We start from the raw sequence: 20,527 nt of genomic DNA, 5'->3' as shown, positions 1-20,527 counted from the left end.
CAGTTCTCTTCTCTCTGTGGCCATGAGTATTTCTGTCTTTTAGGTTAGATCTTATATATATTAGATATATTTCCTTTGTGAAGAGCCAGTCATCCCAGCCACAGCATCACAGCCTTACTCAAGCCTGATGCATGAGTGACATCGTTGTTTCCTTGGATGTGTGTGTGTGTTTGTTTGTGTGTGTAGGTCACACATGCGTGTTTGTGTGTGTTTATGACCTCATGTTGATCAAATCAGAGGTTCTGAGGTGCACTCGAACAGACACAGGGGAATCTGGAGGGTTGCCAGGTGCTTGGAGAGAGAGGCTGCCTGCACGCGTGACATTCACCACACAAAGGACATCCAACAGCCGCTACCGTCACCTACAGACACGGTACACACTGCCAGGCTGTACTGTTTGCCACGTCCGGACTCCTATAGTGTTTCTGATTTGTTTACACCACCCTGCATGGTGACTTGATTTGTGCAGGGGATTGTGCAGCACACACCTTTATATTTATATCTATGGTTAGAAAAGATGTGTCACCATTCTGAATGTCAACCGTACTGCCTGGTAAAGATGCCTGATGCCTGATTTCTTTCATGAGTGCAGGATGTGGGTGAATAGGCATCTTCAACATACGCATTAATTAGCAGTAAACTATTTATTGACTCTTTAGAACCAAAGAAACAATACATGGAAATTGTGCATTACTGAACAATGACATTGTTTTGGTAATATATATTCATGATTCAAATACTCAATGTACATCTACAATATAATAATGACCCCAAAACGGTGTAGTAGTGCATCCTCTAAAAAAGAAATCACAGCTTCCAATTCAAAATCATGTTTTGGATTTCAATATCGCATACCTCAGTTTGAGGCTAATGATATGTTCAGTGGCTATTGACAACAAACAGAAAACAGTGTCTTCCACCTTTTTAAACAAACAGAAAACAGTGTCTTCCACCTTTAAAGATGTACTCTTAGGACAACACATTAAATCTGACAGTGTACATCAACACCGTGAAAAAGAGCGAGAGCGAGGAGCAGAATGCATGTAATTTTAACATGATAAACAACAATAGGTTTTTTTTTGTTCTGCTGTTCCATTGTATTACAATCCTGAAAATCTTAAGGTCTTAAATACCGGGTAGTATTCTAAATGTTAAGGCTTCTAATTGTGAAATGGCTTGTTGTAATTAAGTCACCACACCATGAATTGTTCTGGGTCTTTAAATACATTATTGGTAGAATTTCTTTCAAGATATTGTACTGGTTATAGAAAAAATGCCAGTGCGACATCTGAGAGATCTTAAGATACTCCACATCTTGTATTCCTAGATGCCATACTTAAAAGTCATGTCATAAACATAGTAATGTTGTCAGTGGGTCAACACATTGATCAATGCTGTATCCCACTGGCACTGATTGAGATTTTTTTTTCTGCTTCAAAACTGATTTAGACAATATGAAATTGTTTGCTATATGGCAATTTAATTGTCTTGCTTGATTCAGAGCTACAGACGATTGTGTATGGGTGTATAAACAGTGCAGAATATGCCAGTGTTGGCTACTTCTGATCAGATACAAATTAGAGATATTTGTTGTACCCAAACTGGCAAGTGCTTTACAAACATTTGTCATTCAAAAGTATAAACAAATAATACAATACAGAGCTAGTTTGGTGCCTTCCCTTGAATTATCTTAATTCATTAACATTCATGTGAGTCTGTTCTTACAGTGCCTAGCAATGACTGCACCTTAGGACATGATCGATGATATTTTCACTGCCATCGCAAATTGACCTTGCTATCACAAAGATTCAAAGCCAAAGATTCATCATTTCAACTCACTGTGTAATAAACAAATGCCTCTTATAATCCTAGCCCTATCTCTATTTCAACATTAGTTTCATTTTTATTAAGTACTTTCAAAATGGTATGAACGATCAACCAATTTAACCATTTACCTCTGATGTGTTTGAAGTCATGAAAACTGAAATCTCTCTCAAGATACAATATAGTGCATCTAAAAACACCTTGTGAGTCTATTCAAGTGAGAAATATTAACATTATTGTGTACATACACTATAAAGCTGGTGTTGCTTGCTAATGACAGAGAATGCTAGCTGCTATTTTGGCTTTTCTTTAATCTTATGGCATTTGAACCCTTCATAGACGAGTCCTGTACCTAGCACACTTCACAAAAAGGGTACATACTGCCTTAGAAAGGACTAACCGGACAGTGCTGATGAGGCGGGGAAATTACTGCACAAGTCCTTATACAGACAGACTTAAGCTAAGCTTAAGTGGATTCAGCTTCCTGGTGCTTGTTTTGCTTTTGTACCAGGTAAACGGTAAGCACTTTGTTACCCCAAAGACAAACATGACTTCACAGCATTATAATCATAGGTTTGTCATATCCTCTTTGAAGAAACGGGATGTGACACATCTTAATGGCTGTTAACATCACTGCATCATATTGCTTTTTCTTCCCTTACATAACAGTTGTACTCAAAAGAAAATGTTAATACAGTATGATGTCACTTCACCAAGGTCCCTTTGTTCTTGGTGCACACAATACTGAAGCTGTCCTGTGTCTCAAAAGAAAAAAGGATCTCTCTGTTTCATGATTTCTGTACAAATACATTTTCAATGGACTTACAAAATGACACTCAATATGTTTTGTCAAGCCTTAGGGAGCAGATGTTCATCTGCAATACATGGCTCTTGGTTTCCACGAAAATGCAAAAGGACATGGCAAATACTGCTCTTTGACTCAGTGTTTCGGAACAAGACACATTCATACCTACAAACATGACTCCAGTTTGACAAATACTACATCAGTATTGCAGTGAAAAACTGAGATACTTTTTTTCTGCTACATATTTTCTCCACAACCTTTGAGAAAAAGCCATAAAATCTACCATACTTCAATCTGTTTCCTGTCGTGCGAATTTTTAATTAGCTTCAAGCTAAACATATTTACCATGCTAATGCTACAACCTAATGCTAGCTTGCAATGCTACTAAAAGTGCTGCATTTCCCATGTAGGAGAAATAATCCAAATAATAACAGCACTTTGGCTCACTCAAAACCTGGTTAATTGTTATAATAATAAAAAAAAAAAACATTTGTCATAAAGTGCCCAAATCTAACCAACTCATTCGATAATCAATCAATATTCTACATCATCCTCAAGGTATACATTAGTGTGTCAAATATATATTTACTGTATATACTGTATATATATATAGATTTCTATGTATACCTAATATTATTTTGAGACATTCCTCAAACAAATCATGTTTTATGTATTACACCAGTCTAAACATCTGCGATGAACGATAACACATTCTCTGAAGATAGCTGAAGTTTCAGATCCCTAGTTAACCTTCATAAGTGGCACATGATACAAAGCAAAGACACTTGCTGGATATTTGGCACAGTAAAATGAGGAAAAGAGCAAGGAATAGAGCAAGAAAAAGCAAACTACATTTCAACTCAGAACCAACCTTGTATCCTCATGTCAACCAAAGACTGTCATCACTTTGAATTTTTCCAGATCATTTCATGTAGCCTACTGTTGTGCAGGAAACGAGAAGAGAGCCTGCTTTTTATAAAAACTGGGTATTTAGCTGTGTTGGTTGGCTGCTCACAAATTCTTGGAGCCCAATTCAACTTTTATATGGCACATGCTTGTCCCATACGAATAAGATGTCTCCTTAGACACCACAGGCTTTATGTTCAGGACTCCTTTTCATCATCTTTCTGTTTTCTGTGCACTTAACATGAGCAAAAACAGATGAAGATTCAACTCTGAGGCCTTGCCTCTGAAACAACGAAAAAAAGAAAAGCACACGACAAGCCCAGATGAAGAACATTAGTGTGCTCAAGTCCTACAGTTGTCCCAAGTCACCTTCATTGTGATTTACTTTCATTTTTCCCTCCACCTTATCTCCCTCCAGACAATGCAAGGTGGCTTTTGTTGTACTGTAGGTTTGTGCCTAGGCACACCCAGAGTCCTGCATTGCAGTGATGCACACTCTGAAGGTGAGGCACCCCAAGGGCCCGCAAAAAAGAGGGGTGGGGAGCGCAGCGAAAGATCCAGAGTCGTCGTGCACCGTCACTCTTAGGATCGGTCACAGCAAGGTCCGACTGTGCTTTCCAGCGACAGCTGGGACGAGTGGCGCATCAGTGGCGCCATCATGGGGTCCACCATGGAGGAGGTGGGGAACAGCTTGTACCAGCCAATCACCATCGTGGTCAAATCCAACTCCTCCAAGAGGATGCGAGCCACACCCATGAAACATTTGCGGTCCATTCGGCCGTAGTTGCCCCAGACGATAACCTGAGAGGGGATAGTCACAAGTCATGAAATGAGCATTGTATTTTCATTCAAATTTCGTTCAACAATTCACATTGAAGTTGTGTGTACATGCTTTGACAAGTTCCTGCTATGGCAGATATCTTGTTGTTAATATCATGGTGATTGTCAAATTCTGTTCAATTGCACTGCATTGTTTTTATCTTCCAAAATCTTTTTTTGTCTCTTTTCAATGCATGCATGCATTATAACACAAAGCACAATAGCAGCAAAAGTCGTGTTTCTTCATTAAATGAATTATCCATCTGCTTAGTTATATCTCTATCTATTTATTATAAGACAGAACTGTCTGATATATTGTACAGTAAGGTACATGTAAATAAAGTCAAACTGCTATTTATTGGACGCCACTGTTTACCATATAAGGGTTTCGTCCTCTTTAGTATGTTTACAACTGACCCATTGTCATTATCAGTCATCCTCTCCAGACACAGATACACACCCTCCTCCCTAAAAGAAGGGCTGGGTTTTGTTTAAGTGTTTAACGTTTGCTTGGACAAAGAGGAATAAATGTTCTCCAGCGGGAACAAAAAATACTTTAGATGAATGTTTAACATTCCCATATTTTCTCCGACACCAAAAATAAAACATTCAATCCATTTCTCTGTTCTCCAGCCAAGACTCCCAGAATAAGAAATGTATCTGGACAGAATGCTGAAGAGGAATGTGCAAGGTGAAATTATTCATTGACAAGACATTTGCAATTATTCTCAAGTTGTTGGCTGAACGTGACTGTTTAGCTGGGCACTTTGCTTTACCTTTAACCTGAATGATTCGACTAGACTGTAGTTATCCATTACTGATGTCCTCAGATTGTCTATTTATGCCCGCTCAACAAGTGTTGACACAGATACCTAGCCAGTAACTATGGCTGTAGCATTATTTCCATCAGATCTGTTGCTAGGCAAGGCAGATACCACATTTATTGTTTGAGTTTAGATAAAGTAAATTGAAGTGTTACATAACTTTTCATTTCAATCGTGACATGTTTAGTGAACATGACAGCTTTCATTTGAAAACTGAATATGTATAAATGTTGGAAACTGTTGACTGCAACTGACTGCAACTGCACTGACTGCAACTGCGTAGATGAGACCTAATTTAATCGACCATCTCTCAAAAGAATCTGACGCCAATATTGAAGAGCAGTGGAAGCTGGATGAGATGCCTTCTGGATGTAAAGATTGCAACTGGGAACTAACAAAAAACTGGGCTGGGCTGTTGGAGAGAAAAAAATGTGTGGCCTAACTTCAATTACACTGGAAGCATTTGCCACTTATTACTCTCTTTGGTCAGTACAGATATCATGCCTTTGCAGATATCTACAGTAGGCCTAATGCTGAATTTTGGCAAAGGGTGGAAACATCTGTAAATAAAATGTGTCCAGCCCTGATATTCTGTAGTGTACTGTACATACCAGGTACATGCTGCAAGTCACTTTGGAACTCATGTGCGGTGAGTAGAGTATTTTCTTTACCTGCACAACCTTTCCCTGGGGACTCTCTGTGAAGACCAGGACCTGATTGTAGAGAGGATCCAGGGACTTCCTCACTCTCTTGGTCTTCTTTTTGGCTACACAGACACCGTTTTCAAGTAGGTAAACTTTTATATAGGCCGCTACCAAGGGATGGAAAAAAAGGATTTTAGAATTAGACACAAATTTCTTGTTGAACAGAACACATAAAGTATGAGATTTACCCATTTATCCAAATGTAAGGTTGTTAACTATGCACTGTTAACATTACGAAATAATGTTTATTTACTTTAACATACAGTATGTCTACTATAACACTACATTTCACCTGGATGTCTATAAGATTATACTTTACCTGGAGGCCCTTTGGATCCTGGCTTCATCGTGAGCCCTCTTGCCTGAATTACCTCTACCTCAAGCTGTCCATTCCTCTCTGCCAAGCCGATCTCAACATCACCTGAAATGAGCACTCAAAAATCAGTTCAGTTTCCTTTCAAATATATTATTCCAAATGTTCCAGATGTATCATTTATCTGCTCTTTTTCCACCATTCTCTTTTTTCTCACCCATTGAGGTTGTTGCCAGAGTCTGTCGGCCTACAAACTGGGCTGGACCCATGCCGTCCAAGAAGTCACTGAACTGGTTATCAGAGGCCAGGCACATGCCAGAGTAATTAAGACTACAGGAAAAGAAGAGAAAGGACCATTCTATTTCCACATTTTCACTCAAAGGGTTTTACAGTTTCAGCCCCAGCTAAATACTTTCAAATGGGGTTTGTGACAATATTTGGGTACAATTCCCATGCAAGTGATACAAAGCAGATTTTCTCCCTCTCTATGTGACAGTATCGACAGACAGTCAGACAATGCAAGCGTGGAATTACACTGGTGGTCGAGCCGCTGGGTCCTCTTATGCAACCCGAGCCGATTTCGAGCTTAATGATGTCTGACAATGAGGCAGGAGTGTTTGGGGCCCTCTGTGTGAGCGATACGGGCCTGGGCCACATAAAAAGGCCCGCTGGCAAGGGGCCAGCTCTGGAGAGCAGATAAGGCAGCCTGGAGAATGAATTAAGGGAATTACTGGACATGTGATTTCTGGCAGCGTGTCCAGGCCCCAATAGGGGCGCAGTACACAGGGTGGCAAAGCGACAGACGAGTGGCACTGTGGCACAGGTGCCTTTTATCCCGCACGCTCTGAGCTCAGGCGCACGGAGAAGGCTGATTCAGAGGGAGAGTGAGGTGCTCAGCTTCCCTCAGTGGACACCATTTAATCCGTCTCACAGCTTTGTTTGGGGGGGGGGGAAGAGGTAAAATGCGTGCAGTGTTTTAGCAGCCTCAAGCATATGATGGGAAATGTATGTAACACATATCTTATATTTAAAGGTATACAATACAATTTTGGATTTGATGTAACTGAATTGATCTCGTTTATCATCCCAGCCTTGACAAACACAAAGATGACAGCAGCCACTGACAAATTAAGTCTTATCTGAAGATTGATTCATCCCTCAATGTTGGGTAGTGATTTTTAGCTCAGTCTAAAACACAATATAGTACAGTTGAATCCAATCGATTGTTTTAAAAATCAGCCTCTGTGAAATGACCACTGCTCCCTCCCTCATGTGTGACTGTGAGTGTGTGTCACTGTGTGGGGTTTGTGTGTGTGTGTGTGTGTGTGTCGTGCTCTTCTCTGCCAAAGGATATTGCTCGCCATTGTCTCTCTCTCTCTCTCTCCTTCTGCATATGTGTAGGGAGGCTCACTGGAGTGTTGAAGGTGCGTAATTAATTTCCTCACTGTGGTTTTGACCTCAATTCTTCATCCTCGTTGCTCTCTCTCTCCCTCTCTCTCTCTTCACTCTTCTCCTCGCCGGTCTATTTTTACGGCGCTGCTGGGATGGTCTGCACCAGCTGCCACATATTTGGACAGGCAGAAGGTCTCAGGAGAACTCCTCTTCCTCACTCATCTATCTTAGCCCTATCATTCTCCAGCTGCATGCCGAGCCTCCTTAGGAGACGCCACACCAAGAGCAACACCCATTAAAGTCTCATTCCACTCTAATGAGGGGACTGACAAAAGAAACCAGGCCTGACTTGTGTCATTTCGCACCCTGTGGCCCTGTGACACATATTGTCTGTCCCCTGCTACAGGGACATTTAGTGACACGGGAGGAAATAGCGATCATTTTATTACAAGCATTTGACCTGAATAACATAGGTGTAAACAACGCAGAATTACAGCGTGATCAGTGGCTTCGTTTTGTAAAGCTTGAATAAGGGCTGCTGGTGTGCCTGATTAAAACAAACATTTGCATGTAATCAGCATGCCTCATTACTGCCACGGTGTCAAGGTCTGAATTTCTAAAGGGAATCCTGGGCCAAATACAGAAGCAATGTGGTTCTTTTTATTCCTGCATGACAAAGAGCCAATGTTCTTCATGTTACATTCCAAAGGAAATGAGACTACATACTGAAAGTGGAGATGCTTTGAATTCTCTCCAGCTGATTGCAGTCACATACTCATATCTGGGAAAGATAAACAACCTTACACAGTCTATGGTTTATGAAATAGCATAAAAGTGGAACGCAGCCTATAGTTTATAAGAAACATAAAAAGAGATTATTCATGGTACTGTAGTAATCTCCTCATGACCCCCTTTTACACTGGTTTTATGCACTGGTTTTAAAGCATAGTGGCATAACCCGCCCACGGACATACACAAAACATAATCATGTAAACATAGAAACCCAAAAGCACAGTCACACACGCACAAACAAACACACACAAAAACACATTGGCTAAATGCAGGAAAAGGACGAGGAACTGTGAAGGTTTCTATTCGCGAGATGGAGCACCGAACCTATTTGTTGTTTGGTCGTCATTCTAAAAAGACTGTTTATGGACAGACGTACTTTGTTGTTATGTATTCAAGAGATTCTGGAGACTCAGTATGATATTGTAAAATATCCAGCCTGCACCAAAAGTCTAATCTTCCCTCCACGTTCAATTCCCAGTAATCCAGCTTCAATGAGGTTGATTTCTCCCTGCTGATGTCACTTTCCTGCCAAAGTAGCCGTAGGTGTTACGTAACAATTCTGCATCTGAATCTATTTGCAGAGTGCTGTGCTGGCTCTGGTCTTCCAGTGCCTTCAGTTCCCACGGGACAACTCAGTTTCCTGAGGTGGAACCAAAGGACATTCTTGCAGGTTCCAAAAAATTCTAAAAGATCTAAACGTGAATGGTTACAAAAGTGAATCAGCTCGTGATAGTTTGATTCATGTTTCTTTTTTCAGAAAATGGTTATGGCCCAGCCTATGTTTGGAAGAGAGTCAAGTATCTGGAACTCATTCCAGAACTCTGCTAGGCTTTAAGCTGCTGTCTACGGTGCGTTTTACAGTCAGCCATCTGTTTCAACCCCTATCTGCATGTTTATATTGTCGAGCTCAAAGTCTTGTCGAGCTCCAAAGATCCAAGTGTCCTACCAGACTCAGAAACCTGCCTGTAGCAGATGATGTCCCTCAGCCTACACAAAAAACACTCGGTCTGGAAACTCTACACAGCTTGTGCAAGTCCCACATTTCTGCATTTCTGTTTTTAATCCCTTTCCTGATATTTGAACATGCTTGCATAATCTTTTTTGCCTTTGAACTGACTACACTGCTATGACTCTGTCAACCTAAAAGGCAAGAGCATTTTTTTCATAGGAAACCAGGTCCTAATTTCATCAATAATTAAAGTGCCTTTTATATATAAAAAAAAAAAACATGAGCTATGGTGATCTATGGCACATCAAACACGGTTAGTGACAGGCAAAAAGAGCAGCCTTGTGAATAAATGTGTGTTTTAAAATTCTGTGAATTTACAATTCAAGATCTCATAATCATAAGGTTTCATCTGACTAATGAAATTTGGGTTGATGCTCAAATGCCTGAAAATAATACTGAATAGAATAAACCACAGGGACCTGAAAATCACAGAATAGTCCAATAAAGCCCTATAATTCCGAGCAGTAAAAATAGAATAGTCATCATTAGCAACATCTGACATATAACTCAGCAGTGCCCGAAACACAGACATCCCAGTAGCCTACTTGCACACACAGAGCATAGGAGTGCGAGATTTGAGAGTGGACTCACTTTCCCTCTGAGCCGTAGCTGTTCATGCTGTCCTCAATGGACTCGTGGCTGGCCTGGCGCACAGTGCGGCTGGGCATCTCCACGGCCAGCCCCGTCTCTGTGCTTCGCTGAATGCCCTTTAGCCTGCGACCCTCCGCGTCTGCGACAGCAAGAGAGAAAACAGACACAAGTGTCAACAAGGTTATTAAAGCTGAATGCAGCATGTATTGTTACCCGTGCATGTTCTGCATCCGTATAGGTATGCCTCAACATTAACCCAGCAGAGCACCTACAGTGGAAAACAGTTATCAGCTAAAAGTGAATTTAGAGAGGTGTAAATGATGTTTCACAGGCTAGCATATTGTCGTATCAGCATTTCATGTTCCAAGATAAATATTGCATAACAAATCAAACTTTGGCTGAAGAAATCTTTGCGCCATGACAGTTTTACGCTTGAATTTCTTTACTGCATGTCAAATCCAGGTACAACTGAAAGCCTGAATCTACAGTTTATGCCATTGCTCTGAATTGAATAGATCACATGTTTCCTGTACCAAAATGAGTAAAGTTTAGACGTACATTTTACTGAGGTGAATATGACGATTTGCAGACAATGAAACATAAAAGGTTATTTATCATCCTTTTCATTTTTGCAGTACCTCTAACCTTGGCATCAGTCACAAAAACACAACCACAACCCCATCAGATCACAGACACCTTGAAATAAATCCCACTATATTATTATTATAAAGCCTGTGTATAATTTCTAATGTAGACATTTTGATTTGACATACATAATGTAGTTGAATATACAGATGATTGTATTTGTGTTCATTCTTTAAAAATGTACCCAGTCTTAAACTGTAATGACAGAAAGTATTAAACAACAACCATTCTTTTCATGTCAGAGCAATTTGTCCTTTGGCATAATAGAGTTCCATGCAGTGCAGTCACACAAAAATGGCAGATTGTTGTTAGTTGTAAAAACAAAGTGTCTTTCCTTGGTCTTTTAAATCAACGGTTGAGGCCAATTAAAACAGCAGATGTGGGCAATTTATCCACAAGTGATGGTTGTTAGACATTCAGTGAAAGGCTGTTGTGTAGAAAAGGGATGGTTTAATATAAGATCTTTTAAATGAGCTCTGTCCAGTGGTGCGTGTGCACAGGTTTTGATTTTCCCTCTTCTAAAATGTATCTCATCTACTCGACAAAGAACAGTATGTAACAGGTTGCCTGTTTTCCGTTCACTCTTAACAGCTGAACTGTGGCATACTAAGGCTTGTCTCAGATAAATACCCAAGGAGACACTCCACGTCCATGAGAGTGCAGTGCTGAAAAGTCTTCCTTTTTACATATTAGATGCTGGGTATGAAGCTCATGACCTACATTGCTTGCTGCACAATGAGCTCCGCTATTTGGCGTCAGCTGGAGTGGCACATACCAGCTACCATGTCAACGTGGTTTAGAGGAACACGGGGAAAAGAACGCTCTGTATCATGAAAGACCCTCAAAAAGACATGCCGTTGCCATGGGAGACAAACCCAGCCAAATTCAGAGCAAGTCTCTAACTGAAATACTTATCCAACCTGTATGCATGATTTAGGGGGATAATCATTTTCTTTTCAACCAGGATTATTAAGAGATGCTGGGAAGAATCCTCTCATTTCAACAGGTGTGATGGCAAAAGAGTCCCATTTGTGCATTAAAATGCATTTAGATTTTCACCCTGATGATCACATTTAAGGTTTGCATGACCAGATGTGAGCTCAAGGGAGAACAGTAAACATAAACGTACATAAATAGTGCACTACTATTTTTAAGAGGCCAATCTATCAGTGTTTTGAGTTAACCTGGATGCCCTTGTGTGCAGGCAACACTTAAAGCAGCTAAATTAGCAATTGTGATTCATTCGTGGCTCCTGCATGTTTACACTCTTGTATAATGTAGCAAGGATTTTCCAGGGATGGTGCATAATAGCATGCACCAGAAAGGCATCATAGACATCTAGCTCTTGAACCAGATTGATAACTTTTCTAGCCGGTGGAATGTAGACCAGGCACAAGTAGGCCTCATTAGAGTGCTCCCTGGAGAATGGATAAAAATGTGCAAAGCACATTTATTAACGCCAGCTGAATTCATTAATCAAACGACAGACACAAATTCAAAGTAGAAAGGAGACTGGCAATAAGGTATATTTTCAATATCCTGTTACTTCACATCTTGCATTTCCTTGCTTTCACGAATATTACATAACAACTTTGATATTCATGATTAGATATACGTCATGAATACATTTTTACTCGAGGCCGTGATCAATCAACTCTTTTTGATTGCTTCTTATTTTTACACCACTGTAATTCACCTTCAAAGTCTTTGCTTAGTCTAATTATTTTGACCAATGTGATAATTTCACTGTATTTGTTTGTTATTATTATTATAATGAATGGCATAATCTCTCAATCTTCAAGTTTGCCTAGCTTTAGATCCAGATGGGCTGAAGGAATTTGAGTGTTTAAGGCTTTCATACCATGTATTTTTCATGTAGGTACATTCTGTTATAAAGGGCTAATCCTAACCTTCAGTACCAACAGTTAACAAATATTGTACTATAAGTGATGTACACAATGTACTCTGGATTTACATTTCAAACACACAGGAATTTGTTGCCTGAAATTCTATAAAACTCAGTTCTAAAATGTTTTGGTAAAAGGGCATGTCAGAGGAACTCAAAATACCAGTATTAGAAGACAAACGATTATACAAAGATAAACAAACTCATACAAGCTCATTTTGTTATGAGATTCCAATTTTTTCAGTAAAAATAACTGATAGCCTGGTCCTAAACAGTTATGACTGAAAAAAAAACAATGAATTGTGGGGGCGAATGTATTTTTCCTAATAGACTCCAATGTGGCATGCTTATTGCCAAGGGGGTTATTGATCCCAAACAGGGTCATCAATTTTCTGTTTAGTCCAGCCCATCAACCAACCATCATACGGCTCTTCGCTGCAGTGCCATTAATTACCTATTAACCGTTTGATTAATTGTCAGTACTGCTTAACTCATTGATCCATAAGGATCCTGAAAAATGGTATCTGCGAAGGTAACAGGCTGAAGAAATACAGTCATAAACCTCACAACAACCTCCCTACCCAAACACCCCCAAAGGCGTCATCATCATAGATCACTCTGTCTTTTCTGTTCTCCTTAGAGTTAAGGCTGTAGGTGAAGCTGTGTTATCAACAAGCTCCACTACAATCTGTTACTGGAGGACATTGTATCATTCAGGCTACAAATACATTATCAGAATATTAATGTTAATGTTAATGTTAATGTTAAGGGTCCTAAACCTTTGTTTGGTTTAATCTTTTTTAATAATTTTCTTTTATAGAGGCTGTATTGAAGATACCAAACCAGTACAACACACATCTTTTAAGCTTTTCCCCCTCACAGAGTTTTTCCAAGCGTCCCCCATCTGTTTCTATTTTTTTCCTGTCTATACACAAACCACTTGCGGCAATACCACAAATCACTGCAAATATTTACTCCTGTGGTGACACCATCATTCTGCCCTAAAATGAATTTTGTATGAGTTATTTCAAGGATAAATGACAGGCAGAAATGAGCCTGCATGGCTCATGTAAAAAATGACCATAAAGTTTCTATAATTGGAGATGGGGAGGCTTGGAGGGGCCGGGGGTGTTCTTCTCCACGTCTCCAACTTGAGAATATCTGAGAGAGGTATTAATTAGACTTGTGATATTTTGGGGTTTGTCATACCTGCGCTGAAATTAGAGCCATATAGCCCTGTGCCATGGCTACTCTATCAGCATTACTAAATGATATCTCTGCTTGTTATGTTCATTTTGAGAACTTCATTGACCTCATAATTGACATTCTTCCACTGTGACAGAGCATGAATATTCAATTAGGCAATATTAGCTCATTTCGAGCACCCCATTGTAGAATTTCAATGGCACTTTGAAGAGCTCTGCAGCAGAAGAAGAGGTGCAGTGTGAAATAGCTGAGGCTAAAATGATTTCTGCATTTCTGTGAGTGATGTCATCAATGTCACCATGAAATGAATGGGACATACACAATGTACAGCTAGCAGAATAGGACATTTAGGAATATTTAGGATTGGATATTTTTTAGGCAAATAATGTTTTCCCATTGTGATGCCATATCATAAGATGTCAGTTGTACATGCCAGAAAGGATCTATTTAGGGTTCTATACTAAGCTTCAAAGTTGCTTACTGATATGAGATAGAGTCAGGAATAGAGTAGAGATGTGCTATAAAGACCAATTAATGCTATCAATTTCATTTGCTACATATTTTCTCTTATTTCTCAACAGTGGTCCAAAACAACGGAGTGCAAAAGAAGCAATTGGAATTAAAACAAATTGCATCTGCCATAACTGTATTTTTTTTCCCCAGCTGCTCATGTTGAAGTGGTCCAGGACCCTGGAGAATGAGCAGGAGCGTGACTGTTCATTGTGTTAAGCCCTAAGTAGTCCCATTTTCTAAAGCTGATAAGAGCGTGTTATGTAAATGCTCAACAACAAAACAAACATCAGTCCTGTTAGCCTGTGTGACAGACCATATGAATGAGCTCCTCTTCTCTATCTCTCTCTCTCTCTCTCTCTCTCTCTCTCTCTCACACACACACACACACACACACTCACAACCACAACCACACAAAAACACACACACATACACTCTCTCTTGCACTCACACACACACACACACACAACCACAACCACACACACACACACCAAATGCTTAACGTCTTGCAATGCTTTCTAAAAGGTCAGACAGGAGCTTGTACTGACCAGAGACTGTGTTTAGACTGCATGTTGGTACATAATGCGCATTATTCATTAGAATAAATCACAGAATGCCACACATTTTACGTCACATTGGGTTGCATTTAAAATATTTAGTTCAAGGTGTTTTGCTCTGGTCTATGCATTCAATGTCATTGTCTGTTGAGTGTCAGTCTATGAGTCCATAAGATATGTGCATGATCTTTTTTAAGTGTGAATAATGATTGTGGTCTCTGAAGAAAAGCTACTTTTAGTTTACAGCAGTGAGTGGACGAACGGTGTGCTATTGCAGGGCCTTATGTACATCTGGGAATCTTTTTTTTTTTTTTTAAACTGCCAATGCTTTCTTCATGGAAAGTGTGGTGTCTTTAAAATGCATTACTGTATATTATTGTGATTGCATTACCCTTTCACATGTTCAGAAGCAAGCCTGTGTGATTATTTTCTTATAAAATGGTAGGATGTAGAGGATGCAAAGGATAGAGAATGAGTAGCTACCAGCATCCCGGAATAGAGACACCTCCCTTACAACTTATTTGATAACTATGGACATTAAATCACCTTGGTAGCCAGTGTTACTGAGGGACAGACTGATTTCCTGCGTCAGGCACCAACCACCACGTACAAAACAACAGAGCATCTCACTTATATAGTTACGCTAAGACATGATTGCTTGTTTTACAGTGTATGTGTGTGTGTGTGTCTCTCTCTCTCTCTCTCTCTGTGTGTGTGTGTGTGTGTCTAAAACAGTCAACACCACCAGCTGGTTCCCTTCTCCGAGAGCAAATAGTCACTTTCTCACCTGACTGTAGAACAGAAAAACAAAGCTCAGTTCATTTACAACCAATCCAAGAGAACCTCACACAAATAGGCTCCTGGGTGCATTTTCCTATTACACCCTCTCGTGGTTTATGGTTCATCTTTGCAGAGTAGATGCTCAGGTGAGAAATAAGTTCTCACAGCCCTCGTAATGATTGCAACCTGTGGGGTCAAGCCCAGCTTCATCTGGCACTCCATATAACTGACAATCAAGTGTTGTGTGAAAGGCGCCATGCAGAGAACATGGAGATTGGATGGAGCGTGTGCGTCTTCCTGCTTGTAAAGAATGGATCTTTAAATCATGACCCACGTCAATGTTTATGTACGTGCTCTGGCTAGAGGACGCCTCAGCACTTAAATCAGCCCGCAGCCGTACTCAGTTTGGGTTCTTTATTCATCAGAGCCTTATGCAACAGAGATTATGGAGTGTATGGGCATGAAGTCATTTGCCGGATATTGTTTCCCTTGTTGCTCGAGTGTTCCAAGCAGCGACATCAATACTCTTTGGGCCTGTCAGCGTAGGCGTGCTAATAAGCATAAAGAAGTTCTTAGATATATATTTTTTTCTTTTCGTAACAGATTACAGTTCCTCAGTTAGAGGTGTCATAACGCACACAGTGTATGCAGAGTGTGGGCAAACACTGTGTCCAAGCATGCCACAGGACACTGAGTGGAAACGTGAGATTCAGAGCATGCCAAGGGTGTTGTTATATTATGATATCAAATCTGGCCAAGCCTCTAAAGTGGCAAATGTGTCTGACTGTGCCTCCATACATTTTCATATGTGGAAACACAGAAGTATGCATTTGTATTTGATGCTGCAAATATTTTTCCTTTCAAGGAACAACATTGCCTGAAAGCTTTGAAGTAATTATGAATGCATTCTAAATCAAATTTCCAAACTACACATACCTTTACAAATGTGTGCATTTCTCTCTTCATTTTCATCATTGTGTCATCATGTGTGTCATATCGCATCTATGAAGATGCTGTGTAACTCACATAAGCAGGTGCTCACCCGGGGGAAGAAATTCTCACTTTTCTTCTTAGGCGTTCTGATATCACTCAGATGTTCTTCAGATGCAGATGCACGGGTAGTAATTTGACTGAGCCAGTCATTTTCAGGGATTTTGTCTCTTTTACATGAATTTAGTTACTGATTTTTAGCTCTTGAACTACAGATGACTGATAATAAGCAAAACATTCAGTGTTTAACATTTCCTAGACTTTCAAATGTGCCAAGACATTACTGTAAAATGAATCAAACAGGCACACATTAAAGCCCTAGCCAAATAATTACACCCTCGCATATTTTTTTAATTATTTCTATGAAAACTGTTTTCCGTCATTTCTATGGCATATTACTTCCTAGTTGAGTGATGCTCGATTTAATTGCAAATCATCGTCAAAAGCAGCCAAATTTCACATATTTAATGGGTTCCTATGCATTTGGCCACTATCAGAGGGGCAGGCATTTCTTTTGGGTGAAATTAATTTCTTTCCCCGTGACTTTTCTGGGTCATGTCTCTAACATGGCCACTGAGGGACTTTAGTTTCTCTCCTCCTCTTTGCACTGCTTGAGACACCGACCATTCCACTGCTCCGACTTCACAGATTGATTGAACAAAATGTTCAGTCTCCTTTGGATAGATGTGACAGGTAATTACTAACTATTCTAGCACCTGCTGATTTATGTAGTACCCCTGCAAAAAAATTTGAGAGATCATGAATAGAATATGGGGATCTCATTCTTTTGGACCAAATTTGTTTCTATATTTGTAGAACATTTCCTTTCCTTGAAGACTGATGGATGTTGGTTATATAAGAATGCGGTGACATTTTCATTCATTTCAGTGCCACTGCAGTAGTTAGTAGTCAGGAAGTTAGTGTGACAATAATGCCAGCAGAACTCAGTAATCCCCAGCAATCTCTTTTGATACTGTAATGGGTCCCTGTTCTTTTGCCAGTATGATATCACGTTTTAATGTAGCTTTCTTTTTTGCCTTTTGTCATATCATAGCAGCAGTATTACCATTTCCATCGTGTGGATTAGATATCGCTTGCCACAAATTGCAGCACCACTGTTAGCATGAGTTACACCCAACTGCTAGCATCCTCATTGCCCTGAACCTTTTGGCACGCGATGATGGGCAAACAGAGGCCGGCTGGCCACAGGAATATTTGCGTCATACTCTGATTTTCCAGGCTCCGACGTGGCAGGGGTTAGGCTGAGTCTCAGAGATGTAATCACGGCTGAATGCCAAAGTACATCTCTCAACAGGTAATAATCCACATGCTGGCTCCCAACTGCATGGTGCCTTCTGCCAATCGGACTGTTATAGGCAGTGCTGGCAACATCTATCACAGGCACGAGTCTGCTCTATGTATGTGTGTGTGTGTGTGTCTATCACCATGCTCTTCTATGCTTACGCACAGGCTTCTTCAGTATCCCTCCCACAGCAATTAGCCATTTAACACTTTGAATTGAAATGCAATTTAAATGCTGTTCATTTATAATTTTTGAACAGGCTAATTAATGAGATTTATGCTAATCATCAAGGATATGATCAAGAGATAAATGTCAGCTTGGTCAAATGGAAAGCCATTTGGTAAGTGTTTGGCTGCATGTGCCTTTGCCTTCATTTGCAAGTGTGTGTGTGTGTGTGTGTGTGTATGTGAACATGCTTGAGTGTGCACATCGTGTCGCCTTCATGTGTGTGTGTGTCCATCCGACATGTGTCTGACTGATGTGAAGTGATTTGTACTTAGGTCTGCTGTCCTGGCTCTATCTTCCAACTCCCTGCGATCAGTACTGCTGCCACTTCTGAGAGCACAGATAGGGAGATATACAGGCTTGACAACTGTCAGTCCATTCTTTGCACCTGCTTACGGCTCTGGTAACACAGTCTGTGTTACAGAAAAGCAGTAATGATTACACCATGAATCTTGTTAAGAATGTTGTACATATGAAAGCACTGTGAAATTCAGTGAGTGAGTTTGATTGTGTATGTATGTGTGTGTGTGTATGTATGTACACGTGTATCTGTGTCTGGCTGCACACTCATTATGAGACTAGAGGTGCTTATGTGTCTTGCCATTTGCCCTGAGAGTGAGACTGATAAACCATTTCATTTTGAGAGATAAATCCGTTTAGTCCTTCAGATTAACACACCACCAACGTCTCCTTTTCCAATTCAACTGATCGACATGTGTAGCTCCTGACTTTTTAAAAGGGGCTTGCTTTAAAAAGAATGTAGCTTTCCACTTCACAAATTGTGCACAAACTGAATGCCATCTATTTATGAACTACAACAAAGCATCCACTAACACAGAATGCAAAGTGCTCCACATGAATGAAAAGTATACCAATGCCTAGTTTTCTCAGTTACTCTCTACAGTTATTATGAGAGGTTAAAGGCCCACCAGCAGTCTACACATGTGAGTCCTAAACTGCAAGGAAGCCGATTTTAACACCAAGTTCACAACCTTCACCAACCAAATGTGCCGTGCCCTTGCCAAACAGTCATCCCTTCCAAAGTTATACTTGTGGACAGTGATGGGGCTAAGATTGAGACGGCGGAGAGGAACAGACAGGAGACATATTTTTTTTCCCCAGAGAGCTTACCCGCATCGTCCTCATCGAAAGAGTTCATGCAGGGGAAGTAGATGGCCAGGGCCTCGAAGGAGGCAGACAGGCTGATGCGGCTCTGGGACCTCTCCATGTAGAGCCCTGGAGTGGGCGCCGGCTCGGCCGGCTTGGCCAACCTCGCCTGGGCATTCTTCACGCGGAGCACGGCACGCGGCGTCTTGACAGACTTTCACGACACCACACCACGGAAAAATGATTCAAAACAACAAAAACAAACAGAAACAAACAAAAACGACAACAATACTGCAAAAACAAAAATTAAGAATTAAAAAAAAAAAAAATCCCCCTTTTTTATTACTCCTTGTTTCCAATGGCGTTGTCTCCAGTGCTGTGTATTCCCCCTTTTGGCGTGGGTAGGGCAAAGTTACCCAGAGCGTCCGACTTCTACTACTCTGTTTGGGCAGGTGTGTTTGTTGTCAGATGCTTGCGTTTCCCTCCGTCCTCTTTCTCCTCCTCTTGTGTTAGTCCACAGGTCTCAGATCAGGAGGGAAAACTGGCCACACAAGGCTGAAATGTCTGGAACAAGGAGAGATGACAGAGTGGAAAACAATCACTTGTCAGGTGATGGTGCTGTTCTGTTTTGGAGCATGTCTTGTCGAGAGAGCATGATCTGTTGCTGTGGCTTCACGCACTAAACTCCCCTTCTGTGCCCTGAAAGATTCAACCCGTCATACATAGAGAGAGAGGCAGAAAGAGAGACAGATGGAGAGAGAGCGAGAAAGAGAGGGTGAAAGGCTCTTACTATCTCAACAGCTAGTGCTTGATTCAGTTCATTCACTGATGAGTCCTTTGTGGAAGCAAAAATAGGAGGAGTCATCGAGAGCTGCTACTGGGATTCTGAGGCTCCTCCAATAGGACGACAGCTATGGGAATCTGGGTGTGTCCTGAGTCCGTAGCAACCTCTTAGTACCATGACTGTGAGTCTGCTCTCTCTCTCCCCCCTCTCCCTTTCTCTCTCCCCTCCTTATGCACATTTCCTCATATTTCACCACTCCATCTCCCAATCACTTGACTACTGAAAGATGACAGAATAAACAGGGCAGTATAACATCAGCAATCTTTGATGAGAGCGGATTTTCAAGCATTCCCAGGGTGGTATGCTAAGACAATATTATACCTCCTCTCACAGTATTTGTCTCAGCAACAGTTGGCATAGGTAAGGATATAGAAACAGGTGAAGAAAAAACATTGAGTATAAAAACCCTGTCAACCACTGTAAAAATAATTGAGATGACTCTTTTCTGAGAAAAACCCCCCAACTAAAATGGCAT

The 20,527-nt window shown here is 40.6% G+C and overlaps 1 protein-coding gene across 1 annotated transcript; it reads right to left on the bottom strand.

Moving 5' to 3' along the window:
• Nucleotides 1-629: 629 nt before the first annotated feature.
• Nucleotides 630-20,192, bottom strand: rims4 (regulating synaptic membrane exocytosis 4). Its single transcript, XM_012829357.3, has 6 exons — nt 19,233-20,192; nt 9,980-10,118; nt 6,413-6,525; nt 6,202-6,303; nt 5,850-5,989; nt 630-4,336 (listed from the first exon to the last, which is right to left on the bottom strand). The coding sequence occupies exons 1-6, from the start codon at nt 19,327-19,329 to the stop codon at nt 4,118-4,120; spliced, it is 810 nt and encodes a 269-aa protein (XP_012684811.1). The 5' UTR covers nt 19,330-20,192; the 3' UTR covers nt 630-4,117.
• Between the last annotated feature and the right edge of the window lie 335 nt (nt 20,193-20,527).

Source organism: Clupea harengus, chromosome 5 (genome assembly GCF_900700415.2).
Source record: "Clupea harengus chromosome 5, Ch_v2.0.2, whole genome shotgun sequence".
Lineage (NCBI taxonomy): Eukaryota > Metazoa > Chordata > Actinopteri > Clupeiformes > Clupeidae > Clupea > Clupea harengus.
The sequence above is the reverse complement of the archived record's forward strand: the minus strand, read 5'-3'. Positions and strand labels throughout refer to the sequence as shown.